Source organism: Vigna angularis, chromosome 4 (assembly GCF_016808095.1).
Source record: "Vigna angularis cultivar LongXiaoDou No.4 chromosome 4, ASM1680809v1, whole genome shotgun sequence".
Lineage (NCBI taxonomy): Eukaryota > Viridiplantae > Streptophyta > Magnoliopsida > Fabales > Fabaceae > Vigna > Vigna angularis.
Window position 1 is genome coordinate 2,147,641 of NC_068973.1, and position 26,372 is coordinate 2,174,012.

Consider the following 26,372-nt stretch of genomic DNA (forward strand, 5'->3'; position numbering starts at 1 on the left):
CTTGTGGGTCATTGATTCTAGGGATGGAAGATGATTCACATGTTGTCTTAGATCCTAGCTCTTTAATGCGGGTTTGCTTGTTAGATTGTCCAAGGGATTGGAGTTTGATAAGGAAAACCTAGGCTCTTTCATCTAAGGGATTAGGGCTAGAGTGTTTTAGTGGATTGACTTTAGTAAATTGATAGAGAGGAGACGAAATTGGTCATACACAAGAGTGCATTGGTGAAAACTAACCTTAACAATGTCATTTCATACCATTTCTAGTCTTTTCCATTTCCAAGTGCCTTCAATACCAAAGTCCAACCTTGTAATTATGTATGAATTTATGTTTCTGCACTGGTTTTGTAAATTGATGTTATGTTCTTGAGTCTATGTGAGTTGTTAATCGCACAATTCTCTAGTATTACGAGTCTCTTGGGAAAACGATACCCGGTCTTACCGGTTTATTACTTGAACGATTCGGTGCACTTGCCGAAATCGAGCCCAACAAGTATTTTTTGAGCTAACAAGTTTTTGGCGCCGTTGCCGGGGATTTGGGGATTGAACCCGAGTCCTAGCAACGGCTAACAAGTTAAATTGGGCCTCATCACTTCTGCCATGATAAAGGAAACAAAAGCGAGAAAAAAAAACGAGAACGAAAGGAAGAAAAAGAAACAGAGATATGCGCAACAAAGCTTTTCAATCTAATACCATATTATAGTGGTAGATGCAACTTACAAAGTAAAACACGATCAAGGTAAAAGCAGCAAGCTTTATGATGAATAAAGCACAAAACATTGATAAAGAAGAAGAAAGAAGATGAGGTGCAGAAGATGTACACCTAAAGGAGAAAGAAAGCACAGTGAATTGAAAGTTGAGAAATCCCTAACACTCTTAGTAGCAGCGTTCAAAAAACATAAAGAAGAAAAGACAAACAGAGAAAAAGGAAAGATAAAATTAAGTGGGTTGGGCTTCCAAATACAGGCCCAATAGTATCAACTTTCAATTACAGAAATAAAGGCCTTTTGACCTTGTTGTTATAAGGAAATGCGTGTGATAAGCGCGGATGCAATTTATTATAATATTGATTAACGTTGTTACATTATGAGAAAATGAGGGAAAATACAATACAACTCACACAACCCCTCATTTCAAATATTTGACTGCTTCTTTCATTCAACAAGCAAGCTAGATGTCCAAAAACCTTAACTTTCTTCTTCCCTAAGCTACCTTAATAACAGTGTCCCTCGGCAAGAATTTCTTGAAATGCATGGTGGTCGTGTCTACGTATGCTTCCCATTTAGTTTAGGATGGACCAAAAAATAAGATCGTTGAAAAATATAATAAAACTAAAAACTCAATAACTCACTTGTGTCTACCAAAAAGAAATTCCCTAATTGTGTATAAATTTTGACATCAGAATGTTGGGTACAAACAAAGTCTCAAATTGGATAAAATAATAGATGAACATGGATTTATATACACATAAGATATTTTATGAATACTTTACCATCTCTGAATACTTTACTAAACTTCGTACTCTTTGGGATGAGATTGAAAATTTCCGGCCAGAACCTACTTGTTCTTGTAAACCTAATTGTGATTGTCGAGTCTTGAACATTTTGAAACAAAGAAAGCAAGAAGATCAAGTTATGCAGTTCTTACATGTATAAATGATGTATTAAATATTATTAGACAATTTAATATTTGAAATGAATTCTATTTTTTTAGTTTCATTGAATTTTTTAATTTGAAACTATATTGATTATAAATTGATTGAATAAGATGATAATATAATAATATTATTATAATTTCATTAATGTAAAATGTAATTTTCAATTTAAAAAAAAAACATATGTTATGACGTAATAAAAAATATATACATAATAATAATAAATATATACATAATAATAAATACCATAGTACAAAAATATATACGTAAAAATAGATCACATATTATAATGTTCATAATACATTCTATCCTATTATAACGCACAAATGAAAGTTTATCATAATAAACTACGTATCAGTTATAATATGTTCAACATATTATGACGTAAATTTTTGCTACTTTATAAAATGTGTAGACTTATTATATGGCCCAAAACTATATGTTCCCAGTAACTACGTTATAATATATCATTTTTGTACGTTATAAAATGTCATTTTTCCACTAGTGAATTTTATACTAGACCACTTATTGTTGTGTAGATTTCTAAACTCATATAATTACTTATTGACATATCATAACTATATATTCTTAATATTGCTATAGTAAAATTTAAAAATAATAATAATAATATTTTTTCTATATTAATCATATTATTAATTTTAGTATAGTCTTACTTTTTTTATCATTTCAATAATCTAATCAATAATTCTTTTGACATATTTTATTATCGTATCCTTCAAACGTTTTATTATTATTATTATTATTATTTGAAATATCTAATAAACTTATTATAGAATTTTAGAAAATGTTAAAATGACACATGTTTACGAAGAATGAAATTTTTTTTTTTTCCAATTTAGACTTTGTACGCACTTCACTTAAATGATGAAATGCACAAAAATAAATTATTTAAATAGTAAAATATACATGGAATCTTTATTTTATTCTACATTTTTTTACTATTATTTTTTGTCCCTCTTCTATTATATTAAATATCGTCTATTTTCTTTTACAGGCATATGACAGGTTCAACCACTCCGACAATACAACTATCCGACAATACAACGGACTCAGATGGGATCAATTTAATGCTCCTGACCAATACTTTTTACAGGAAACAATTAAGATCGAAAGTTTTTCTTTGTTGCCTTATCTATTCTCTTAATTATTTAAATTAAATAGTCTTATATATCTTACATTTTTTCTTTAAATAATAGTAAATTCATATGTTTTTTTATCTTTAAATATTTTAATTTTTTTATGGTATATCATTAATTATTAATTATTTTAGAATCTTTCATAGTAAAAAAAAATTGTTTAATGGTATATTTTGTTAAGTAATCATCAATGTTTTTGTTAAATGTAAATAAAAACTGACATTATATGAGAAATGTGTTAAAATTGAATATTTTATCAGTGCTTTGATATGCGAAGTTGACAACTAAGATAAAGTATAATTCACACGGCAGTTTTGTTTGGCCATATATCATCTTCAATATAGTACATGAGATAGGAACCCAAAAGGATCTTTTAGTAACCTATACGGTGAAAGAAGACAACCCTTCGTTTTCTTTACCAAAATAAAGAACAACAAATTGTTGTATTTGGCTGCAAAGTTAGCCCCACTAGATAAACTTGAATTAGTTTCTAGAGCAGCACTTCAAATGTGCCTTGAGATAATATGGTTTGAGGTAACTTCCTTCTTATATTATTATTATTATTATTATTATGATATAGGTCTTTGAAAGCTTATTCTAAGAAGACGGTCAAATAATCACACCTAACATAAGAGAAGAAACCGAGCTTATTTCATTTTAAGTGTTAGTACAAACTTTGTTACAATTCAATAGTGTATGTACATTAATGTAATATTTGGATTTAATAGATAGTTTCATGTATAAATGATCTATTAAATGTTATTAGACAATTTAATAGACAATTTAATGTTTGAAATGAATTATATTTTGTTAGTTCATTAAATTTGTTAATTTGAAACTATATTGATTATAAATTGATTGGATGACAAGATAATACAAGAATATTATTATATTTCATTGGATGTCAAATGTAATTTTCAACTTTTCTTTTTAAGAAAACATATATTATGAGGTACTAAATAATGTACGTTATTATATGTTGATCACATATTATAACGTACAAAAATATATACATAATAATAGATGACATATTATAACGTACAAAAATATATACGTAATAATAGATCATATATTATAATGTACAAAAATATATACGTAATAATAGATCACATATTATAACGTACACAAATATATACGTAATAATAAATCACATATTATGACGTAAATTTCTGCTACTTTATAAAATGTGCAGACTTATTACATGGTACAGAACTATGTATCCAGTAACTACGTTATAATATATCATTTTTGTACGTTATAAAATGTTATTTTTTCACAAGTGAATTTTATACTAGAGCAGTGATTGGTTTGTAAACTTCGTACACACTTCACTTAAATGATAAAATCACAAAAATAAAATATTTAAATAGTAAAATATACCTTGAATCTTTATTTTATTCTACATTTTTGTACTTTTATTTTTTTTTTCATTGTTCCTTTTGTTATATTAAATATCGTGTATTTTTTTTTACAGGCAAATGAGAGGTTCTCCAACTCCTAAAAGACAACTGCCCGAGAGATGCGGATCAATGCTCCTGACCAATACTTTTTACAAGAAACAACTCTTAATTATTTAAATTAAATAGTCGCATATATCTTACATTTTTTTTCTCTAAATAATAGTAAATTCATATGTTTTTTTATCTCTAAATATTTTAATTTTTTTTTATGCTATATCATTAATTGTTAATTATTTTAGAATCTTTCGTAATAAGAAGAAATTGATTAATTGTATATTTTGTTAAATAATGATCAATGTTTTTGTTAAATGTAAATAAAAACTGACTTAATATAAGAAATGTGTTAAAATTGAATATTTTATCAGTGCTCATCCCAGTTTGATATGGAAAGTTGACAATAAAGATCAAAGTATAATTCACAGGGCAGTTTTGTTTCTCCATGCTACATCTTCAATCTAGTACATGAGATAGGATCATAAAAGGATCTTTTAGTAACCTGTGAAAGAAGACAACCCTTCCTTTTCTTTACAGAAAATAAAGAACAACAAATTGTTGCATTTGACTGCAAAGTTAGCCCCACTAGATAAACTTGAATAAGTTTCTAGAGCAGCACTTTAAATGTGTCTTGAGATAATATGGTTTGAGGTAACCTCCTTCTTGTATTATTATTATTATAATATAGGTCTTTGGAAGATCTTCTAGGAAGAAGGTCAAATAATCACACCTAATATAGATTAATGTAATATTTGGGTTTAATAGATAGTTTCATGTATAAATGATCTATTAAATGTTATTAGACAATTTAAGGTTTGAAATGAATTATATTTTATTAGTTCATTGAATTTGTTAATTTGAAATTATATTGATTATAAATTGATTGGATCAGATGATAATACAAGAATATTATTATAATTTCATTGGATGTCAAATGTAATTTTCAATTTTTCTTTTTAAAAAAACATATATTATGACGTACTAAATAATGTACGTTATTATATGTTGATCACGTATTATAACGTACAAAAATATATACATAATAATAGATCACATATTATAACGTACAAAAATATATACGTAATAATATATCACATATTATAACGTACAAAAATTATATATTCTAAAGTAGTTACTGAAGACATAGTTCTAGGCCATATAATAAGTCTGTACATTTTATACTAGAGCAGTGATTGATTTGTAGATTTCTAAACTCATATAATTACTTATGGACATATCATAACTATATATATTCTCAATATTGTTAGTAAAATTTAAAAATAATAATAATAATATTTTTTCTATATTAATCATATTATTAATTTTAGTATAGTGTTACTCTTTTATCATTTCAATAATCTAATCAATAATTTTTTACACATATTTTATCATCATATCCTTCAATACGTTTTATTATTATTAATTATTATGTGAAATATCTAACAAGTTTATTATAGAATTTTTAAAAAAATGTTAAAATGACATAATTTTACGATAAAATGAAATAAAAATGTTATTTTGCGAATACACACTTCATTTAAATGATAAAATTACAAAAATAAATTATTTAAATAGTAAAATATACCTTGAATCTTTATTTTATTCCACATTTTTGTACCTTTATTTTTTTTTTTTCATTCTTCCTTTTGTTATATTAAATATCGTGTATTTTGTTTTACAGGCAAATGACAGGTTCTCTAACTCTTAAAAGACAACTGTCCGACACATGCGGATCAATTTAATGCTCCTGACCAATACTTTTTACAGGAAACAACTCTTAATTTTTTAAATTAAATAGTCGCATATATCTTACATTTTTTTTTGTCTAAATAATAGTAAATTCATATGATTTTTTATCTCTAAATATTTTAATTTTTTTTATGCTATATCATTAATTGTTAATTATTTCAGAATCTTTCGAAATAAGAAGAAATTGTTTAATTGTATATTTTGTTAAATAACGATCAATGTTTTTGTTAAATGTAAATAAAAACTGACATTATATAAGAAATGTGTTAAAATTGAATATTTTATCAGTGCTCATCCTAGTTTGATATGGGAAGTTGGCAACAAAGATCAAAGTATAATTCACAGGGCAGTTTTGTTTTTCCGTGCTAGCATCTTCAATCTAGTACATGAGATAGGATCATAAAAGGATCTTTTAGTAACCTATATTGTGAAAGAAGACAACCCTTCCTTTTCTTTACCGAAAATAAAGAACAACAAATTGTTGCATTTGGCTGCAAAGTTAACCCTACTAGATAAACTTGAATTAGTTTCTAGAGCAGCACTTCAAATGTGCCTTGAGATAATATGGTTTGAGGTAACTTCCTTGCTATATTATTATTATTGTTATTATATAGGTTTTTGGAAGCTCATTCTAGGAAGAAGGTCAAATAATCACACCTAATATAAGATAAGAAATCGAGTTTCTTTTATTTTAAGTGTTAGTAGAAACTTTGTTACAATTCAATAGTGTATATATTAATGTAATATTTGGGTTTAATAGATAGTTTCATGTATAAATGATGTATTAAATGTTATTAGACAATTTAATGTTTGAAATGAATTATATTTTGTTAGTTCATTGAATTTGTTAATTTGAAACTATATCGATTATAAATTGATTGGATGAGATGATAATACAAGAATATTATTATAATTTCATTGGTTGTCAAATGTAATTTTCAATTTTTTCTTTAAAAAAAACATATATTAACGTACTAAATAATGTACGTTATTATATGTTGATCACGTATTATAATGTACAAAAATATATATATAATAATATACGACATATTATAACGTACAAAAATATATACGTAATAATAGATCACATATTATAACGTACAAAAAACTTTTGTGTCATAATACATTCTACTATGTTATAATGCACAAATGAAAGTTTTTCATAATAAACTGCGCATATTATAACATACTAGTCCATTATAATATGTTCAACATATTATGACGTAAATTTCTGCTACTTTATAAAATGTGCAGACTTATTATATGGCCCAGAACTATGTACCTAGTAACTACTTTATAATATATCATTTTTGTACGTTATAAAATGTCATTTTTTCACTAGTGAATTTTATACTATAGCAGTGATTGATTTGTAGATTTCTAAACTCATATAAGTACTTATTGACATATCATAACTATATATATTCTTAATATTGTTATAGTAAAATTTAAAATAATAATAATAATATTTTTTCTATAATAATCATATTATTAATTTTAGTATAGTGTTATTCTTTTTTATCATTTCAATAATCTAATCAATACTTTTTTTCACATATTTTATCATCATATCCTTTAATTTCTAGACGTTTTATTATTATTATTATTATTATTATTATTATTTGAAATATTTAATAACAAGTTTATTATAGAATTTTAAAAAAATGTTAAAATGACATATTTTTACGACAAAATGAAATAAAAATGTTATTTTGCAACTTCATACACACTTCATTTAAATGATAAAATCACAAAAATAAATTATTTAAATATTAAAATATACCTTGAATCTTCATTTTATTCTACATTTTTGTATATTTTTTTATTGTTCGTTTTGTTATATTAAATATTGTGTATTTTTTTGTACAGGTGTTTACAGGAAACAAAGTAAGATCGAAAGGTTTTCTTTGTTACCTTATATATTTTCTTAATTATTTAAATTAAATAGTCTCATATATCTTACATTTTTTTCTCTAAATAATAGTAAATTCATATGTTTTTTTATCTCTAAATATTTTAATTTTTTTTATGCTATATCAATAATTATTAATTATTTTAGAATCTTTCGTAGTAAGAAGAAATTGTTTAATTGTATATTTTGTTAAATAATGATTAATGTTTTTGTTAAATGTAAATAAAAACTGACATTATATGAGAAATGTGTTAAAATTGAATATTTTATCAGTGCTCATCCCAGTTTGATATGGGAAGTTGACAACTGTTGTAAAAGCTGACAATAGTAGAATAAAGATCACGAACAGTATATTTCCTGAGGCGTGTAGATCACTGTCTTTAAGGACTTATCCGCAGTGTATTGCGCAAGCCCCCAGGATACAATAGGAATTCTCAGAATTTATGAGGATCTCTGAACTAGCAAAGATCTCTTAAAAGGAGAATAAATAAACCCAGAATATTTTTAGGGAAAGAGAGAGAATGAAATTAGGAGAAAAGAGAAAGAGGGAAGAATGATTCTCATCATCTTTTCTGAATGAAAGTAAAGCTCTATTTATAGAGCCTAGGATGGAACTAACCCTCCTTAGCTTGAGGAGTACTTCACGTAAAAAGTGGCACCAAACCTTAAAATTAAAGTACAAAATCAGTGGCTGTGGAGAGAGAAAAGCATCGTTGGAAACAAACAAGAACGTTGACACCAAAAGTGACGTTGGCTGCGTGCATATAGGAAAATATCTCTAAGGCAGAGACTTGCGGTCCAATCTCAACTTCCTCCGCAAATGATGGCACATATCTTTGCAATATTTTATTAATAAATAATAACAACAACAAAGATCAAAGTATAATTCACAGGGCATTTTTGTTTCGCCATGCTAGCATCTTCAATCTAGTACATGAGATAGGATCATAAAATGATCTTTTAGTAACCTATATTGTGAAAGAAGACAACCCTTCCTTTTCTTTACCGAAAATAAAGAATAACAAATTGTTGCATTTGGCTGCAAAGTTAGCCCCACTAGATAAACTTGAATTAGTGTATAGAGCAGCACTTCAAATGTGCCTTGAGATAATATGGTTTGAGGTAACCTCCTTCCTCTATTATTATTCTTATAATATAGGTCTTTGGAAGCTCTTCTAGGAAGAAGGTCAAATAATCACACCTAATATAAGAGAAGAAGTCGTGCTTCTTTTATTTTAAGTGTTAGTAGAAACTTGTTATAATTCAATAGTGTATATACATTAATGTAATATTTGGGTTTAATAGATAGTTTCATGTATAAATGATGTATTAAATGTTATAGATAATTTAATGTTTGAAATGAATTATATTTTGTTAGTTCATTGAATTTGTTAATTTGAAATTATATTGATTATAAATTGATTGGATGAGATGATAATACAAGAATATTATTATAATTTCATTGGATCTCAAATGTAATTTTCAATTTTTTTTTTAAAAAAACATATATTATGACGTACTAAATAATGTACGTTATTATATGTTGATCACGTAATAATAGATCACATATTATAACGTACAAAAACTTTTGTGTTATAATAAACTGTGCATATTATAACATACTAGTCTATTATAATAGGTTCAACATATTATAACGTAAATTGCTGCTACTTTATAAAATGTGCAGACTTATTATATGGTCTGAAACTATGTCTCCAATAACTACGTTATAATATATCATATTTGTACGTTATAAAATGTCATTTTTTCACTAGTGAATTTTATACTAGAGCATGGTTTGTAGATTTCTAAACTCATATAATTACTTATTGACATATCATAACTATATATATTCTTAATATTGTTATAGTAAAATTTAAAATTAATAATAATAATATTTTTTCTATATTAATCATATTATTAATTTTAGTATAGTGTTACTCTTTTACATTTCAATAATGTAATCAATAATTTTTTTCACATATTTTATCATCATATCTTTCAATTTCTAGACGTTTTATTATTATTATTATGTGAAATATTTAACAAGCTTATTATAGAATTTTAAAAAAAATGTTAAAAGGACATATTTTTACGACAAAATGAAATAAAAATGTTATTTTGCGACTTCGTACCCACTTCATTTAAATGATAAAATCACAAAAATAAATTATTTAAATAGTAAAATATACATTGAATCTTTATTTTATTCTACATTTTTGTACTTTTATTTTTTTTTCAATTGTTCCTTTTGTTATATTAAATATCGTGTATTTTTTTTTACAGGCAAATGACAGGTTCTCCAACTCCTAAAAGACAACTATCCGACAGATGCGGATCAATTTAATGCATACTTTTTACAGGAAACAAAGTAAGATCGAAAGGTTTTCTTTGTTGCCTTATATATTCTCTTAATTATTTAAATTAAATAGTCTCATATATCTTACATTTTTTCTCTAAATAATAGTAAATTCATATGTTTTTTTATCTCTAAATATTTTAATTTTTTTTATGCTATATCATTAATTATTAATTATTTTAGAATCTTTCCTAGTAACAAGAAATTGTTTAATTATATATTTTGTTAAATAATGATCAATGTTTTTATTTCGCCATGCTAGCATCTTCAATCTAGTATATGAGATAGGATCATAAAAGGATCTTTTAGTAATGTATATTATGAAAGAACACAACCCTTCCTTTTCTTTACCGAAAATAAAGAATATTTGACTGCAAAGTTAGAATAAACTTGAATTAGTTTATGGAGCAGCACTCCAAATGTGCTTTAGATAATATGGTTTCAGGTAACCTCTACTTCTTTTACTTCTATAAATCCAGAATGTGTATAATGTGTATAATAGTTATATTTTACAATCTTTTATACTAATTCTTAAATGTGTGCAAAAGGAAAAGAAAATAGTGCCTCCACATAATAATAAAAAATTCTGATGGCGTAACTGTTCAGGAATTATTCACAACAGAGCATGAAGGGTTGCCAAAAAAAAGAGAAGAGTGGATGAAACGTACTGCAGAGTTTTGCATCCTCATCGTTTGTCCACCCTTGCTTTTGTATATAGCTCTGCAATTTTCTTTATGGTCAGATATCGTATATTCAACCTTCTATTGTAGGACTCTATTTCGACCAACCAAACGTATGATCTATACTATTAAAGATATATAATAAATTCTTTACTCGATGTGTATATTGATTTTAATGTGCTGTTTTATCATTATGGAGCAGACTGTAGTTGTTGAAATAATAAGACTGTGCCTGTTAAAAAACACTAAGAATAATATTATATTTTTTTATATATATGTTTTTTTGTCTATTAAAAGAATTATATTATGGGAGATCACACTAGTGGAAAAATGACTTTTTATAACGTACTGGGGACGTAGTTCTGGGCGATATAATAACTCTGCGCATTTTATAACGTAACAGAAATTTACGTTATAATATGTTCCACATATTATAACGTAGTTTCTGAAGTACGTTATAATATGCGCAAACTATTATGACAAATTTCCATTTGTATGTTATAATATGTTATATATTATTACGTATATATTATTGTACGTTATAATATGTGATCAACATACCCTAATGTACTAAGCAATGTACGTTATAATATATGTTTTTATTTTTTAAAAAAAATTATTATTAAATTTGACATCCAATGAAATTATAATAATATTCCTGTATAATGATCTCATCCAATCAATTTATAATCAATAGAGCTTTAAATAAACAAATTTAATGAAACTAACAAAATAGAATTTATTTCAAATATTAAATAGTCTAATATTTAATACATCATTTATACATGAAGCTATATATTAAATCTAAATATTACATTAATGTACATACACTATTTAATTGTAACAGTTTCTACTAACACTTAAAATAAAAGAAGCCCAGTTCCTTCTAATGTCTTCAATGTCTGCAGCAGCATCCATGGGAGATGAATCATTAAAGATCTACAAATAAAATAATAGAGTTAAAACAATATTGTGATGAATAGTTGGATAAGTATTTAAAGATCAACCAAGAACCTTATCAAATATCTTTATATCCTAATCCTAGTTACACAGACCAAAGAAAAATACCCAAGAGGAGCAAGTGGATATTGAAAATTCATTAAGATCATAAACATAAAACACACTTATTTATTCTTCATTCAGTTACATATAAGCGAATAATAATTGATCAAAATTACTTTAAATTTAACGAAACCTGGTCCTACAATATTTAAAGCAAAATTTTAAATTAACTAATGTCTCTTGATCCACAAATCTTACTATCTAGAGATTGTTATTAATCATATTCAAATCTATAAAATTTCTTCTATCTAATTTAAGGAAAAAAATACAAACTAAATATTTATAGCTGAAACTCTACCATTATCTTTATCTAGATTAATTTAACGAAAATAGAATATTATGTTTAATAACTTTAAATGGTCCTCGACGGCTATAATGTCATTCAATTTCCTACAATCGCAGACATTGTAGACACAATCCTCTTACATAATCCATATATATATATATATATAATGATTTCTATATATAAATTAACATCAGCAATAACAATATATTAATATTGATTTCTAGAATGTTAGAAATGCCAAATAATATATTAATTTGGGAATTTCTTTATAAGAAAGAGTAATAAAATTAACATTAAATAAAGAACTTAGGCCAAAAACAGAAATATGAGACATGAAACGCATACCAGTGAACCATTTTCTATTTCTATCACTTCATTGACATTCCAACAGTGATAGTCTATAGATATGCCTTAATGCATAGTAGTTGTATATTAAATCTTAAACTGCAAGTGGTACTAACATCATTGACAATAGTTGGTACATGTCCGGTACAGTTATATAGTAGTACAACCTATATTCATGTGTATCTGCATCACAATCGAGAGTGAAACTTACATGTCTTGTTCGTGCTCATTGGCAAGAGCAGCCTTGGCAATACACAGGAATGCAGCATCAACATTGAAATCTTCTTTTGCGGATGTTTCAAAATAGGGAATATTCCCTTTTGAAGCACACCAATCCTTTGCTTTCTTCTCAGAAACCTGCATGTGAGATAAATAAACATTTTACACTCAGAGATAAAGTGAGAAAATGTCAAAGTGTAATAATATTTGCCTACCACTCGACTATTCCCGCCATCAATATCAATCTTGTTTCCAAGCAAAATAAATGGAAATGACCTTGGATCGGGTGGGTTTGCCTTCATCACAAAGATACAACGAGAACATAAATCTGAACAGAAAGCTTATCCAGCAAATTCCAACATTGGTAGGTTATAAATTAGGGTTAGACAATCTGTGAATGTTATGAGGACACACTAGCTAATAGATGCATTTGTCCATGTGAAAAAACACCACACCCTAGACAATAGTCGAAGCAGCAAGAGATAAAGCATTTTGAAAAGGACAATAATTACCTGTTTGAGAAACTCCTCATGCCAGTTGTCAAGGGTATCGAAAGATTTCATCACATTAACATCATACGCAAGAACACAGCAATCCTCGCCTCTATAAAATGCAACCCGGAGACTTTGGAATCTCTCTTGCCCAACAGTATCCCATATCTATCAATCAGACACAGAAAATAAACACATTGGAACAAACTAATTAGAAGGCAAACAGTAGCAGCAGATTTGCAACGAAATAACATTAATATAACACCAAGATCGAGAGTTAAAGACTCATGTTGAACATTACTCATAACACCAAAATTCTCAGACAAAACATTCCTAATAGCATGCTATTTCAAGATGAGAGCCATATGTACAATTTTCTGCTTCTGTTATATGAGGGATTAATTGTTCTTATTTTTTGTATTCTGTTATTTGAATTTGAAAGAATGTAGATCTAAAATAATAGAGTGAATTACAGTATGAAAGATACACAAACCCTAAAGAAAACCCCTTCTTCCCTGAAAATTTCCCTGAAAACACCACTACTCTACTACTTTTTCTCTGCCACTTTCATAAGCACAAGGACTAAAGTGAATAACACTATCCAGCATCAATGATTCAGAAAGAAACGTTTTTTTAATTATAAATAGTCTATGATTACACTAGTTTATTTGTAGAAATATAACCCTAAATTCAGAATTTAATTTGAAGCAAATTCTCGTGCAGGAGATTTAAAACCCAATCTTTTTGTTCTTCAAGAATCAATGAAAACAAAATTAACAGGATAAAAAGAGGGGGAAAGTGTTACGAAGAATGTGACCTATAACTACCTTCAAAATTCTCCAATCACTGCCGTGGATTCGGCATTCAAGGCTCCCTCCTCCTCTCTCTCGTGCTAACGCCGCTAATTTCTCCACCAATCCAAACACAATCCCCACCAATCTAGGAGAAAAATTAGTGAAATTAATAGAATAAAAACATAAAAAATTAGGAAAAAACAAAATAGTAGAATGTATGAATCATCACTACTACAAACCAACACGCTATGGACTCCTTCGAAGCTCCCTCAAAGAGTGAAACGCAGCGGAATGATACGAATCCAAGAGCAAATGAACCAAAACTGTGAATGAAGCAAGGAAACCCTAAATCGAACGGTGAAAGAACCTTAAAACACTAGGTTAACCGATTAAACGGTGGAAAGTGTTTAATCGAAGCAAAAGAGGATTTAAACGGTTAAAATCAAAGAAAAAGATGAAAGATGAGGGAAACCCTAGCGGAGGCCATAGATCGAAGAACTCATCGGTGAAGATGATGTTTCTAAGGCCAAAATAGCTGAAATAAGGTTGAAATGTGAGGAGAAAAGGTGGATATGTGAAGAACTGTGGCTGTTGCAGGAGAGAGAACTCGAGGTATGGTTTGATGGCGATGCTTCGCGAGAATGAGAGAAGCAACGGGTAACTGAAAATGAGGTGCAAGCACTGACGCAAGCACAATGAAGATGTGGCAAAAGATAGGGATGAGAATCACAGAAAACGTGAAATGAAATCTAGCGAGAGGGATATGGAAAATGAGAGAGTTAGAGATATTATAACCGATTTCTAAAACTCCGTTATAATACATCAATAATAGGTTTTGAACTTATTTACAAGTTTGCCACCGCTTTTCATATTATAACTGATTTTCAAAACTACGTTATAATATGTCTTAAACTTATTTACAAGTTTGCCATCGCATTTCATATTATAACTGATTTTCAAAACTACGTTATAATATGTCTTAAACTTATTTACAAGTTTGCCACCGCATTTCATATTATAACTGATTTAAAAAAATACGTTGTAATATCTCCCTATTATGATGGATAATTTTTGTCGTTATAATAGGCTTGTTATAAAATGTCATTTTTCCATTAGTGTCATCGTGATGTCCAAATTATATATAAACACCACTTCTTCCTATATACAAATTATAGAAATTATGTGGGTATCAGGATATAAATACTTAATAATCACCACTTCCAATGACCGAGCTTTAACATCATCTTGGCAAAAATTTACTGACAAATGTAGTCTCTTGCATCTGCCTCCGAAGCAAGCAATACAAAGAGGTCTCAAGAACCATATAACCCCATGGCTACTTCTTAAACATCTTTTTCTGATGTATTATTTCTTCTTAATCTGTTCCAGCATTTTCTTTCCACACTTTCCTTTTTGTTCACTTACAACACGATACTTAGTATCACTTTATCGTATATTTGTTAATATTCTTCCAATTCTTAGTCACTAAGTATAAACGGTCGCTCACATCCTTTTCCACCCACCCAATACGTTATCATTTTGAGTCAATCATTTTCTAATATTCTCCGTATTCATCGTATAGTACATTTTCTAATAGTTATAAAAACAAATCCAATATTAATGAAACAGTGACATCTTTGGTGAATTTATTACAATCATAAGACTTTTTCTCTCAAGGTTACTAAGGTGAAATGTAAAAGTGCACTGAAGCAGGAGGAAGATGGTGCATGGTGTTTGGGTAATGAGTTAGTTTCGAAGCAAACAGTGGTGATTTGCCATAAAATTTGTGCTTGAAAACGTACAGCTTGGCCTGACATTAACTTAATTGTTCTTGTTGTCCGGCTATATGTCACTGGTCACCAGAACTGAATTATGAGCTTTAATACCATTTGTAGGGAAAGGCATTGATAGGATATTGTCCGCTTTGGACCAATGATTTGCTTTTGATACTACTCCAAAAGACTTTTTACCAATGGAAGTAGCTTTTTACAAATAGAAGTATTTTATGTGTATATAAATTCATGTTCATCTTTTATTTTATCCAATTTGAGACTTTGTTTGTAGTCAATATTCTGATGTCAATATTTATACACAATTAGGGAATTTCTTTTTGGTAGACACGAGTGAGTTATTGAGTTTTTAGTTTTATTATATTTTTCAACGATTTTATTTTTTGGTCCATCCTAAACTAAATGTGAAGCATACGTAGACACGACCACCATGCATTTCTAGAAATTCTTGCCGAGGGACACTGTTAGGTAGCTTAGGGAAGAAGAAAGTTAAGGTTTTTGGGACATCTAGCTTGCTTGTTGAATGAAAGAAGCAGTCAAATATTTGAAATGAGGGGTTGTGTGAGATGTATTGTATTTTCCCTCTATTTTCTCAGAACATAACAACATTAATCAATATTATCGCTTATCACACGCCTCAGAACAACGAGGTCAAAAGGCCTTTATTTCTGAAGTTGAAAGTTGATACTATTGGGCCTGTATTGGGAAGCCCAGCCCACTTCATTTTATCTTTACTTTTTCTCTGTTTGTCTTTTCTCCTTTATGTTTTTTGAACATGTGTTGGGGCTTCGGCAAGTGTACCGAATTGTTCAAGTAATAAAACCGGTAAGACCGGATATCGTTTCCCAAGAGACTCGTGTCCTAGACAATCGTATAATAACTAACTAATTTAGACTAAAGAATGATTCCATGTTTTTGTGGTTTTCATGCAATTGAAATAAATATAAAACATAAATTGTAAAAGTGATCTTTGATAACGCAAACACTTAAGAATGGAAAGATTAGAAATGCTATGGAATGATATTGTTGGGGGATGATTTCACCTACTTCACTCTTATGTATAGAAAATCACTTCCTCTTCATTAATTAGCCAATGTCAATCTTCTAATTTACTCAAACCCAATCCCTTGGTAGAGAGAGCCTAGACTTACTTATTAATCTCCAATCCCTTGGAAAACCTAACAAGTTCATCCGCTTTAAGAATTGAGATTCAAGACAACCAAAGGTCCTAGTTCTATCCCTAGATACAATTTCCTTTAGGTGTTTAATCCAGTTCTAGATTCACCCAATATTTCCCAATATCAAGCAAACCCTAAAATCATGATATGGTTGAATTACTCATACAAGCTTTAAGTAGAGGAATTAAACACTAACAATCAATGAAAGAGGCATATAATCATTCAAAACAACTGTAATTACATAAGAGATCCGTGGTTACATCAATCCCCAACAAGAATGAAACTAGCTCTCCATGAATGGAGAGCTTGAGCTTACAACAATGGTGGAAATGGAAGAAGGAGGAGGACCCAAGGATGAAGAAGGGTTGTTCCCACAGCTCCTAGCTCACCTATGAACGCTCCAATTGAGAGAATTTGTGTCTGGGATGCTAAAGATGTCAAAGCCCTTCTAATTTGGGGTTAAATAAACCCAATCTGCCAAATCAGCAGCAGGCGCGCTTGAGACCGCGCTCCAGCGCGCGAAAACAGGAAAAAGGGCGCTCCAGCGCCCTTTTGTAGGGGGCGCTCCAGCTAGCTCCAGTCCTGGTGCAGAGCCCGCTCCAGCGCCCATGGAAAAAGGGTGCTCCAGCTAACTTTTTTCCAGATTCTGGTTCTTCATATTTTTGCTGTTTTTGCTGTTTTCTTGTTTTCTCTGGTTCCAGCACTCTTCATTTGATGCAGAGACTTCTTCCAACTAATTAACTTGTATAAATAAAGGGGTTAATGATCAATTTATCTAATTAAAGCTTAGGATGCAACCACTTCTTAAACTAAATGAAAACTAGGATTTACAAGGTAAAAAGGATGAGAAAGAGTTGATATTTTCTCTAATTCAATACTGAATTCATAGTAAAATATGCCACTATCAACTCCCCCAAACTGAGAACCTTACTTGTCCTCAAGCAAAAGGTATCTGACTGTCAAACAAAACATATTTCAAAGATTACAGTTGGATTCATAATACATTGCTTAACTTGAAACAACTAGAAATGTGTATCATGTTAGTTTTCCACTATGATGCTCACAACACAATCAATCAAATGCCATAGTTTATAAGAGATCAACAGTCATGGCAGGATGCTTTACTAAATTATGTAGAACCAATCCTCACTTAAGATGGTGTTTCACTCTAATGCACTGGTGTATAAGGATGTGTGTCTATCACTCTACTATCAAACTGTCACACAAATCAACTTTGCCATTTGTTTCAACCAAATTAAACACATGCACAAGTAAGTCTACATCACAAGGACTTTCATTGGCTTGTATTGTGGCTGGGCTAAGAAGGAACACGGTTTTTCTGGATAATAAAGCACCTTGAGCTAAGAGATCCAACAATTACAATCATGAATAAAAGTTCTCTTTTGCTTCACTTAGATTACCACCAATGTCGAACTTACACCCAACTGTTTTTCATTCAGTACTTTTCCTTCTCTCTTTTTCTTTCTTCCTTTTTGTTACTTTTGTATCTTTTAAATTTTTCTCAATTCATCCTTTCATAACAACTCCCCCAAACTTAAACCATTATCCTGCACTACAGATGATTTCTCCATTTAGCTCAAGGTAAGGAAAATAGGGAAATTTCATTTGGGCTTTAAGGTTCAAAAAGAGTCATTTATCAATCAAGGTCGAAAGGTTTTGAATTGGTTTCTTTTGGCAATATGTGGAAGAAGTAGGAGAGCAAGATGGCCTTGATCATGTGCAACTAACAAGCAAATGATTCATATCAGAGAAACTCAGGCAAAGTCAATTGTGATCAAATATGATAGCATTCACAAGAAAATTCTAAGGCACAACATCTCACAAGGTCAACTCGAGGTTCCACAATAACATCAAGCAACTGCCATGAATAATGATCTCAGTTAAGCATACAGCATTCTCAGACTTTTTCATGAAGGAAGCAATACAATTTGAACTAAATTGACCCATCTCAAGCATCATTTCATATCAAACCATAAGCATTATGAATCAGCATAAGTCTAACAAGCCAGATAACTAAAACAACTTAACTAAAATTGAAAAACGAAAGCTAACTAGTAACCAAAGTAAAAGAAAGCAAAATAAAAGGTCCTGTGACTCATGATTTGTAGCTCATTGTCAGACTCCTTCATTTTCTGCACCACCTCCCCCAATAAATTGGGTTGGTCCCCAAGCCATGCTACTTGGGTCGCATATTCCTCTGTTGACATCTCTACTTTGTGGCGGCGTTTGTTTTTATTCTCTTGGAGTTGGATGAAGAAGTCATTTCTGCACAAAAGATTGAAAATAAAGTTTGCAAATGTGAGCTCACAATGTATGCATTTGTAACAAACAATCATTAGATCACATGATCATGATTTCACAAGGTCAAACGCACACTAAATATGCAAGAAAAATCACAAAACACAGCCTGGAGCATGAAAAATTTGAAGCAGAAGAGAAAAATAGAGTTGCTGAAAAATCTGGTCTGGTTGGAGCTAGCTGGAGCGCCCCTAAGCAGAGGGCGCTGGAGCTAGCTATGGGTCAGAATGCCAGAAAACTGGATTCGTGCTGAGCGCGCTGGAGCGCCCCTGAGCAGAGGGCGCTGGAGCGCCATACCAGATTGCAGATTTGCAGAATTTCACAACTACACCTACGATTTTTGGAATTTGGCACTTCTTGATGCTCAATTCAGCCCAGATTAACATGTTTTCACTATACAAACTTGATCAAATCCATAAGGATTGAAATTGAGTGCAAGAATGCCAATTTAGGTGCACACTTCCAAAGCTTTCTAATTCTACAACTCAAGGCTTCAAATTTTACACTTTAAACATACCTAAACTAAACATAACCATTCAGAACATACACAATCACACTAGAACACATAAAAACAGATTGAACAATTCTAAAACACATCAATACACAATAAAACTCAACATTACACTAGTTAACCATTAACAACACAAAAACTACAATTGAAACTAACATGCTCCAAAATAACCAAATCAAATCAAAACATTCTAAAGCAAATTCAAACAATAAAAACACACTCAAATAACAAAATCACACAAAGAGAAAGGGTTAGAAAGCTGGGTTGCCTCCCAGTAAGCGCTTGTTTAACGTCATTAGCTTGACACCATTAAGCTCAAGTTTGATTTTTGATGTTGGAATGCTTCTTCTTGTCATGACACCAACATCCTCTCAGCAATTTCCTAGTCACCACCTTGACTCTCCTAGAATATGGAGCCTCTATCTCAAGCACTCCATTTATCTTTATGTTCTTGATGACCCATAACCTATTCTTGAATCTCACTGGTTTTCCAGGTTTGGGCTCATCGCTTGCTATCACAGAATTTTGGTGGACTAGTTCTTCTTCTTTTTCTTCTTCCTCTCCCTTTACTCTTGGGGATAAACAGCTGAAGCTCCTCTTGACCAACTTGGCAGCTTGCTCTGTTAGACTAGTAATTGATAGAAGTTCATCTGTAGCTTCAAGACTAGTCTCTTTTTCATGATTTTGCTGCTCAACCCCAAAGACGTTGAAAGTCACCTCCTCATCTTGGTCTTTCAATTTCACTGTTCCTTCTTCCACATGAATGACAACCTTGGCTGTCTTCATGAAAGGTCTTCCAAGTATGAGTGGTATCTCGACATCTTCTTCTATGTCCATAACTACAAAATCCACTGGGAATTGGAGTTTATCTATTTTGACCACCACATCTTCCACAACACCATACGGATACTTGATGGATCTATCCGCCAGCTGCAGCATCATTCTCGTAGGCTTGACTTCAAGACCACCAATCTTCTTAAGCATAGATAGGGGAATCAGATTGATACTAGCCCCCAAGTCAACGAGAGCTCTACCTATCTCCTTGTTTCCAATAGTGCATGGAATGGTGAAACTCCCTAGATCTTTAAATTTTGGAGGAAGAGTCTTCTGCATGATGGCACTGCAATTTCCCTGTACTTCAATTGTTTCCTCATCTAAATATTTCTTCTTGCTGAGGATTTGCTTCATGTATTTCGCATAAGCCGGAATTTGCTGCAGTGCTTCGGTCAATGGCATGGTGATCTCAAGTTGATCGAATATTTGCTTGAACCGAGCCAACTGTTTCTCCTTCCCTTTAGTAGATGGGATTTTTGGGTAAGGGAGGTGTTTCACTATTTCTTTCTCTTTTTGGTTTTTCTCTTTTTCAAAATTTTTATTCTCTTCTCCACCTTCAACAATCTCTTCTTCAATTATTTCTTGATTTTCCTCTTCATTCTTTTCTTGTTCTTTTTCTTCTGGCTTTTCTTTTTCTTCTTCTTCTCTTCCAACCTCTTTCCCACTTCTTGTGAATATTACATTACATTCTTCCTTGGGGTTGACTTGCGTATTTGCAGTAAATTGTCCACCCTGTTGGTTTGCTAATTTCTTGGCCAATTGACCAACTTGCACTTCCAGATTCTTTATAGATGCATCAGTGTTTTTCTGGTTTTGGATGGACTGCTGTATGAACATTTGCAAAGTATCTTCTAGCTTTGAAGTCCGATCATTTTGAGGTTGATAATGCTGAGCAGGTTGATACGGATTTTTACTGCTAGAAGCTTCTTGATTTTGTCTCCACCCTTGATTGGAAGGATTAGGGAAATGATTGTTGAAGAAGTGTTGTCGTCCTTGATTTCCCATATAATTGACTTCTTCAGGTTGGGATGTACTAGGACTTTGACAATGGCCGTTGGGGTGGTTATCTCCACAGAAATCACATCTCATTACTTGATGATGTGGTTGAGGTTGAGCTTGCATTGCTTGCAACTGTTGAGGTAGTTTGGCCATATGTTGAGTTAGGAGTTCCATCTGTTGGGCCAGAATCTTATTTTGTGCAAGTAAAGCATCCTGGGCACTCAATTCATACACTCCTCTCCTCTGTGCTGGATTTCTCCCATGTTGGCTCCGCATGTCAGTGGAAGCCATATTTTCAATCACCTCAATGGCTTCATCAGCAGTTTTAAATAGTACTGAACCACCAAAAGATGCGTCTAGTATCATCTTAGTATGAGGTTGCAAACCATTACAGAAAGTTTGCACTTGCATTTCTAGACTGAATCCATGGCTGGGACACTTTCTCAGTAAGGATTTAAATCTTTCCCAGGTTTCACAAAGTGGTTCATCTACACCTTGTACGAAGGTAGCAATGGCAGCCTTCACCTCTGTGCTCTTTGATGGTGGAAAGAAGCGTGCTAGAAATTTGTATTCTACATCCTCCCAGCTCGTAAGACTTTGATTAGGCTGTGACTGGAGCCAAGCCTTTGCTTTGCCATTCAGAGAAAATGGGAAGAGTCTCATGTACAATGCTTCTTCATCCTCCCCTTGTACACCCATAGTGCCACACAACTCATAGAAGGTGACCAAATGCGCATGAGGGTCTTCATTGTCCAGGCCAGAAAATTGGTTTGAACTGATGAGCTGGAGTAGAGCAGGCTTCATTTCTGTCAGCTTGTCACTCATAGTGGGCCTCACAATGCTTGAGAAATTCCTCGGGCTTGTGTAGGTTATTGAGTCCCCTATGGTTCTCCTTGGAGGTGGTCCTGCGCCAGCCATCCCGTTCACAGAAGAAGAATCAAAAGACTCTATGTCTTGATTGTTGAAAGAAGATGAAGATTCAAGAGCAGCTTGTGTTGCTAGAGCTTTTCGTTTCCTAGTGTCACTATTGTTCCTTCTAGCTACTTTCTCAATCTCAGGATCCGCAAGGAGTGGTTCAGATGACACAGTCCTCCTTGTACGGATGTTTCCCTGCATACACTAGAATCACCCAAGCTCGAAGCACAATTTAGCTCAAAAAAATATATAAATGATAAATACAATAAACAGAAAGTTATACACAAAAGATAAAGTCTAAATCGGTTAAAGATCACACAAAAGTCTAGTTTAACACGGGTCCCCGGCAACGGCGCCAAAAACTTGTTGGGGCTTCGGCAAGTGTACCGAATCGTTCAAGTAATAAAACCGGTAAGACCGGATATCGTTTCCCAAGAGACTCGTGTCCTAAACAATCGTATAATAACTAACTAATTTAGACTAAAGAATGATTCCATGTTTTTGTGGTTTTCATGCAATTGAAATAAATATAAAACATAAATTGTAAAAGTGATCTTTGATAACGCAAACACTTAAGAATGGAAAGATTAGAAATGCTATGGAATGATATTGTTGGGGGATGATTTCACCTACTTCACTCTTATGTATAGAAAATCACTTCCTCTTCATTAATTAGCCAATGTCAATCTTCTAATTTACTCAAACTCAATCCCTTGGTAGAGAGAGCCTAGACTTACTTATTAATCTCCAATCCCTTGGAAAACCTAACAAGTTCATCCGCTTTAAGAATTGAGATTCAAGACAACCAAAGGTCCTAGTTCTATCCCTAGATACAATTTCCTTTAGGTGTTTAATCCAGTTCTAGATTCACCCAATATTTCCCAATATCAAGCAAACCCTAAAATCATGATATGGTTGAATTACTCATACAAGCTTTAAGTAGAGGAATTAAACACTAACAATCAATGAAAGAGGCATATAATTATTCAAAACAACTGTAATTACATAAGAGATTCGTGGTTACATCAATCCCCAACAAGAATGAAACTAGCTCTCCATGAATGGAGAGCTTGAGCTTACAACAATGGTGGAAATGGAAGAAGGAGGAGGACCCAAGGATGAAGAAGGGTTGTTCCCACATCTCCTAGCTCGCCTCTGAACGCTCCAATTGAGAGAATTTGTGTCTGGGATGCCAAAGATGTCAAAGCCCTTCTAATTTGGGGTTAAATAAACCCAATCTGCCAAATCAGCAGCAGGCGCGCTTGAGACCGCGCTCCAGCACGCGAAAACAGGAAAAAGGGCGCTCCAGCGCCCTTTTGTAGGGGGCGCTCCAGCTAGCTCCAGTCCTGGTGTAGAGCCCGCTCCAGCGCCCATGGAAAAAGGGTGCTCCAGCTAACTTTTTTCCAGATTATGGTTCTTCATATTTTTGCTGTTTTTGCTGTTTTCTTGTTTTCTCTGGTTCCAGTACTCTTCATTTGATGCAGAGACTTCTTCCAACTAATTAACTTGTATAAATAAAGGGGTTAATGATCAATTTATCTAATTAAAGCTTAGGATGCAACCACTTCTTAAACTAAATGAAAACTAGGATTTACAAGGTAAAAAGGATGAGAAAGAGTTGATATTTTCTCTAATTCAATACTGAATTCATAGTAAAATATGCCACTATCAACATGGCTACTCTTTTGAGAGTAGAGATGGTAATTTTATCCGCGGGCACAGGTATCCACGGGTAAAATCTGCGGCGGATAGTAACTATTCGAGGATATTTACTACAGGCGGATAACGGGTATTTTAATACCCGCTTCTAAACGGGTCGGATACGGGTAGAATACTATCCGCCCTGCGGGTACCCGTTACCCGCAAAAAATTAAAAAGAAATAATTTATATATTTTTTAATTAAATTTAATTAAAAATTAAATAAAATTATATTTTATTAGTTTAAATTTAATTAAAATTAAATTTTAATTTACATTTAATTTAATTTATATTATATATATATATATATATATTGTATTTTTATTTAAATTTTATTTTTAAAATGTATTAAATATTTTTTTTTATTTTTTGCAGGTACCTGCGGGTTTTAAAATACCCGTGAGTATTTTTTAAACGGGTACCCGGTGGGTAGCGAGTCGGGTAGCGGGTACGATTTTATCTGGCGGGTCGGGCTGTGGGTAGGCACTATTCGTGCCCGACCCGTTGTCATCCCTAGTTGAGAGTGCTAGGGATTTCTCAACTTTCAATTCAGTGTGCTTTCTTTCTCTTTTGGGTGTACATCTTCTACACTTCATATTCTTTCTTCTTCTTTATCAATGCTTTGTGCTTTATTCATCATAAAGCTTGCTGCTTTTACCTTGATCGTGTTTTACTTTGTAAATTGCATCTACCATTGTAATATGGTATCAGATTGAAAAGCTTTGTTGCGCATATCTCTGCCTTCTTTTTCTTCCTTTCCTTCTTGTTTTTCTTTTTTTTTCTCGCTCTTGTTTCCTTTATCATGGAAGAAGACAACAATTATCTCTACATTTATCTGAGTGAAAATCCTACCACAGCCCTTGTCTCGCCTCTTCTTGACAACACCAACTACCATTCTTGGAGTCGATCAATGATGATTGCTCTCAGCGCTAAGAACAAGGTTGAGTTTGTAGTTCATAATGTTTGTCCACCTGAAGCAGATAAACTCGAACATGCTTCCTAGATTAGGGGGAATAACATGGTTGTGTCATGGCTTGTCCATTCCGTCTCCACGAACATCCGACAAAGTATCATATGGATGAACAAAGCTTCAGAGATCTGGAATATTTTTTTTATATTGTTTGGTAATTACCAAAGGCTTTTGTCCTTCAGTAATCACCGAAGACTTTTGTCCCTCGGTAATTACCGAAGGCTTATGCCCCTCGGTAAATGTTAGCGACAAGAGATTTATCGACGGTGTTTTGGTCGTCGATAAGCCGTCTGTAAAAGGTTATCACCGACGGCTTACGACTGTTTCCGAGGAATTATGACCTTCGATAATGCCCTTATTTTTTGTAGTGCACGTAGACAAAAGTTGCAGGAAAATATATAACAATTTTTTATTTAAATTAAAAATACTTAAATGAACCTTAAGCAACAAAAATCTTTTACAAAAGAAATTATCTAACCTGATTTTCTGACTTTTTATTTATCAATGGAAATACGTAAAAATAAAATTAATCTTTATCGAGTTCACATAAATAATTTCATAAATATACATTTTCTTTGATTTAAAAAAAAGTTGTTACATTTATCTTTTCTTGATTTTAGAAAAAAATAAATATTTAAAAAAATATATCAATTTTGCCTCTGATTACGTGTTAAGTTTTTTTTACACGTAATTGAGCTAAACCCAAATTTGGTTTCAAATTAATGAAGTAGGGTAACGACTTCTCTTATCACGATCGAATTGCAACAATTATACATATATGCATTAACATTTAGAATAATTTAAATTTTATTTTTATAAAAATTGAGCGTTAAATTCTCTGTTTGAGTTTTTCCAGGATCGGAGATAGATGCATATAAGATACCCATGGACAACATATCTTCTACAAATATATATCAACCAGATTTTAACATTTTGTTTTCAATATTAAGTGCTTTAAATTAAAATACACATTTTGGTACTTAATTAATTAAAATAAC

The 26,372-nt window shown here is 31.3% G+C and overlaps 1 protein-coding gene across 1 annotated transcript; it reads right to left on the bottom strand.

Annotated features, from left to right (window-relative positions):
* Positions 1–11,774: 11,774 nt before the first annotated feature.
* LOC128196120 (ras-related protein Rab7-like) lies at positions 11,775–13,670 on the bottom strand. Its single transcript, XM_052875969.1, has 5 exons — positions 13,590–13,670; positions 13,387–13,533; positions 13,090–13,170; positions 12,867–13,012; positions 11,775–11,901 (listed from the first exon to the last, which is right to left on the bottom strand). The coding sequence occupies exons 1-5, from the start codon at positions 13,668–13,670 to the stop codon at positions 11,823–11,825; spliced, it is 534 nt and encodes a 177-aa protein (XP_052731929.1). The 3' UTR covers positions 11,775–11,822.
* Positions 13,671–26,372: the final 12,702 nt, after the last annotated feature.

Excerpts from the sequence above, each read along its gene's own strand:
- LOC128196120 (XM_052875969.1), bottom strand. The coding sequence starts at position 13,670 with ATGAGTAATGTTCAACATGAGTCTTTAACTCTCGATCTTGGTGTTATA. Across the intron at positions 13,534-13,589 it reads GTTGCAAATCTGCTGCTACT|ATATGGGATACTGTTGGGCA; the intron begins GTTTGCCTTCTA and ends TCTGATTGATAG. Across the intron at positions 13,013-13,089 it reads ATGGCGGGAATAGTCGAGTG|GTTTCTGAGAAGAAAGCAAA; the intron begins GTAGGCAAATAT and ends TCTCACATGCAG.